Consider the following 2,903-nt stretch of genomic DNA (forward strand, 5'->3'; position numbering starts at 1 on the left):
TGGTCGGACTATGCACGTGTAGGTATTTTAGAGTTGGTACCTGGATTTTCACAAGAACGTTTGATTAGAAATCATATCTAAGTATCAACGAATGAGTTCGCGCTTTGCTGCCTATAGGTTTTTGAAAATTGAACTCAAAATGCTAATCGTAATTGATTTTGGTAGGTCATTAAAATAGCTTAGGGCTGATGACGATGCAATGGGGTTCTGCAATAGTTGCGGCTTTGAAGTGATGCTTATTTAAGGGTTACCAAAAGGAATGAATTGGTTGTTAATTGCGATAACTTGATTGCATCCAATATGATCTGTTGCTGATCTCACTGCGAAACTAATCTTTTACAGCTAGGTATATGTATGTATTGTGTGAAGCTACTTACCGCTGAGTAGTTCCCTATTTTTGCTGACCTCAAGTTTTATTCGCACTTCTCAATATATTTTTTTTTAATTGTTGATTTATGCATGATTAATACGTGGGTGTAAATATCGGTGTCAGGGCAGAAGCGCCGACAATATTTCCAGATATAACGCAAAGATGTTGGTGCATGATAACTGATAAACCCTATGAAACTAGGCATAAGTACTATTGCCTAAGTTATTTCTGATATCAACCTTTTTCATCCACTTTTGTTGCGGTTTAGTTTCTGCCATGAGTAGCCGCACGTGAGTGACTAACCCAAGCAACTCCCCATGGGACATTGCAAACGCATGTAAATCACCTTTTCGAGGCAAAATGATACAACTGGCAACAGGAAGACAGTGACCATTTATCAAATAGTCATTGCATTTTTCTCTAAAACACTCACCTTCAGCAACAGTACTTTCATGAGCAAAAAGTCAAATTCGTTCTACAAAGTGAGGCAAAAATGCCTAATTTAAGCGGCACAAAATTTGCCAAATTCATGCTTTAATTCATTTGGCGCGATTATTTGTGTCTGCTTAACTAGTTGTTTAAAAGTAATTGTTAATTATAAAAGAATTTGTAACCCCCGTATCCTTCATGCTGTACAAATTGCGGAGGCATACGGTTTAACATTCAATCTCCCAATTAGTTCGGACTTATTTTTAAAATTAATTTGCGCTACTTGTCAGGCAGCACGTGCACTGCCACTGCTTTAGAAAATGGGAAAACTGTAAAGGCCCGTGGAGTTACTGTACCAACGCACTCAACAACGGACTTCAAACCTTTGGAGCCAATTCACCCAAACAATACTTTAGACATGTGTAGTCGATGTGATTGAGGAGATTTTACTACGGATGTCACGATCACGAAATCACCGATTATCTTTTAATTAGTCATCCTCAATAACTCTACGTCACTTTATCTGAAGGCAGATCTTCCCTCTAGGGTCGATGAACAACAAAGTAGGCCATGGTAAGCAGTTGAAAGACGAAGCTTTGACCAAAAGTCGGTAAGTTAGTTAATGTTACAAAGGAAACCTCAATGTTGCTTCCGCAGTTTTATTTCTGATGCGCAGTGAAATGTGACACCAGGATTACTTTATCAGGATGTAGGCATTTTCTACACTTAACTAAAGAATGCACAGATTGATAGAATTCTGCATTCAGGCAATTACGCCAAACCACGCCACAGTAGTGTAATGACATCGATTTACCAATCAGATTCGGGTCACCTGACTTGAGGTCATAAATAAGTTATGAGTTACTCCACCCAGTGGGCTCATTCATTTCAAACTTGACCTCGGCATCAACCAATTCAAATGCATCACTGAGGCAGAGACCTACGTGCCCATTGCATAACTTCCTACAACTTCTGACAGGATGCAGCCTTTGCTACAATTAACACGCCAATCAGTATTTGGTCCATTCACTCCAGAGCACCGTAAAGAGCTGGTGAAAAGTGGTTCGTTATCTGCTAAGCTGCACATTAAAATTAATTAACTTAGCGATTAAACATGCTGAGGTTGACATTATCTAAGATGACAGAATACAGTTTGGATTCAAAGGCAAAAAGCACGTAGTTGTAGATTGGGAGTGGTGAATACTCGGGGTAGGGAGGAGAGATTGACTACAGAAGGCGTTATTCAAGAGCTGTAAGGGTCTGTAAAAGCAGAGGCTTTGAGATCCGGGAAGCTTAGTGACATTCAGCTTCGGTGGGTCCACTATTCCTTTATCTAGTCCGCGAATGCAGCCTCACAGTCGACAGTCCATGCTTTTTGGGTTCTAGGCGCAGAAGTTATAAAATTTGGTTTAGAAATCTGTTTATTCACGCGGTCATTCGCTGATTTCTGACTCATTCCTTCATTCATATTTAAGGGGCAACCTTGGGTGTTTGCCGTGAATCAATCTTAACTTTAAGAGCAAAGATAAGTGACTAGACACGAAATCGCTTATCTGGTTTGCGTGAAGGTGTACATACACTGATAAAGCATCACGTTTAAATGACAAGCAAAGCTAAGCGGAAAGTGTCGTAAACAATACAATACGTCGCATTTTTTCCTTGAAATCAAAATTCTTTATCACGATTTAAGTGAAAATCCGAATAAATGAAAGTAATAGACGCCTAAGTTTTGCAGGTTTAGCAAGCATTCCGAATGTACACTTATCAGCAAATTTTTATAGTAGTGTCTACCAACTCTATCCCCATTCCATTCCCAACATGGAGACACTTCAACCACTTATTAGCGGAGAACCGCTTTCATAAGTAAGCACAGCAGAACATTCTTTACGTTTCTTCACAGCGACGTCTTGTTATGGATGGATTAGCTCCTTCATTCGATGTAGCTCATTTATATATGTAATTCCTTATATATTCATGCATATATTTACCCAAATTGCCTCAAAATGTTCTTTTTATGACATTCCAATTGAAATGGCCAGGCTGAAATTTCTTATGCTAGACTATCAACGAACGATGTAACTGTAAGTTAAGGCCTCACCAGCAG

At 39.2% G+C, this 2,903-nt stretch overlaps 1 protein-coding gene across 1 annotated transcript in view; it reads left to right on the plus strand. All coding sequences in view use genetic code 11, as the record gives it.

Annotated features, from left to right (window-relative positions):
- Window positions 1-2,903, plus strand: part of EGR_09424 (hypothetical protein) — a gene marked incomplete at both ends in the record, with an annotated part of 4,345 nt that overhangs the window by 613 nt on the left and 829 nt on the right. The window contains 2 exons of the mRNA XM_024498673.1: window positions 945-1,084; window positions 2,490-2,579. Coding sequence (XP_024346907.1) covers window positions 945-1,084; window positions 2,490-2,579 — 230 coding nt within the window. The remainder of the gene's footprint in view (window positions 1-944; window positions 1,085-2,489; window positions 2,580-2,903) is intronic.

Source organism: Echinococcus granulosus (genome assembly GCF_000524195.1).
Source record: "Echinococcus granulosus chromosome Unknown EG_S00147, whole genome shotgun sequence".
Classification (NCBI taxonomy): domain Eukaryota; kingdom Metazoa; phylum Platyhelminthes; class Cestoda; order Cyclophyllidea; family Taeniidae; genus Echinococcus; species Echinococcus granulosus.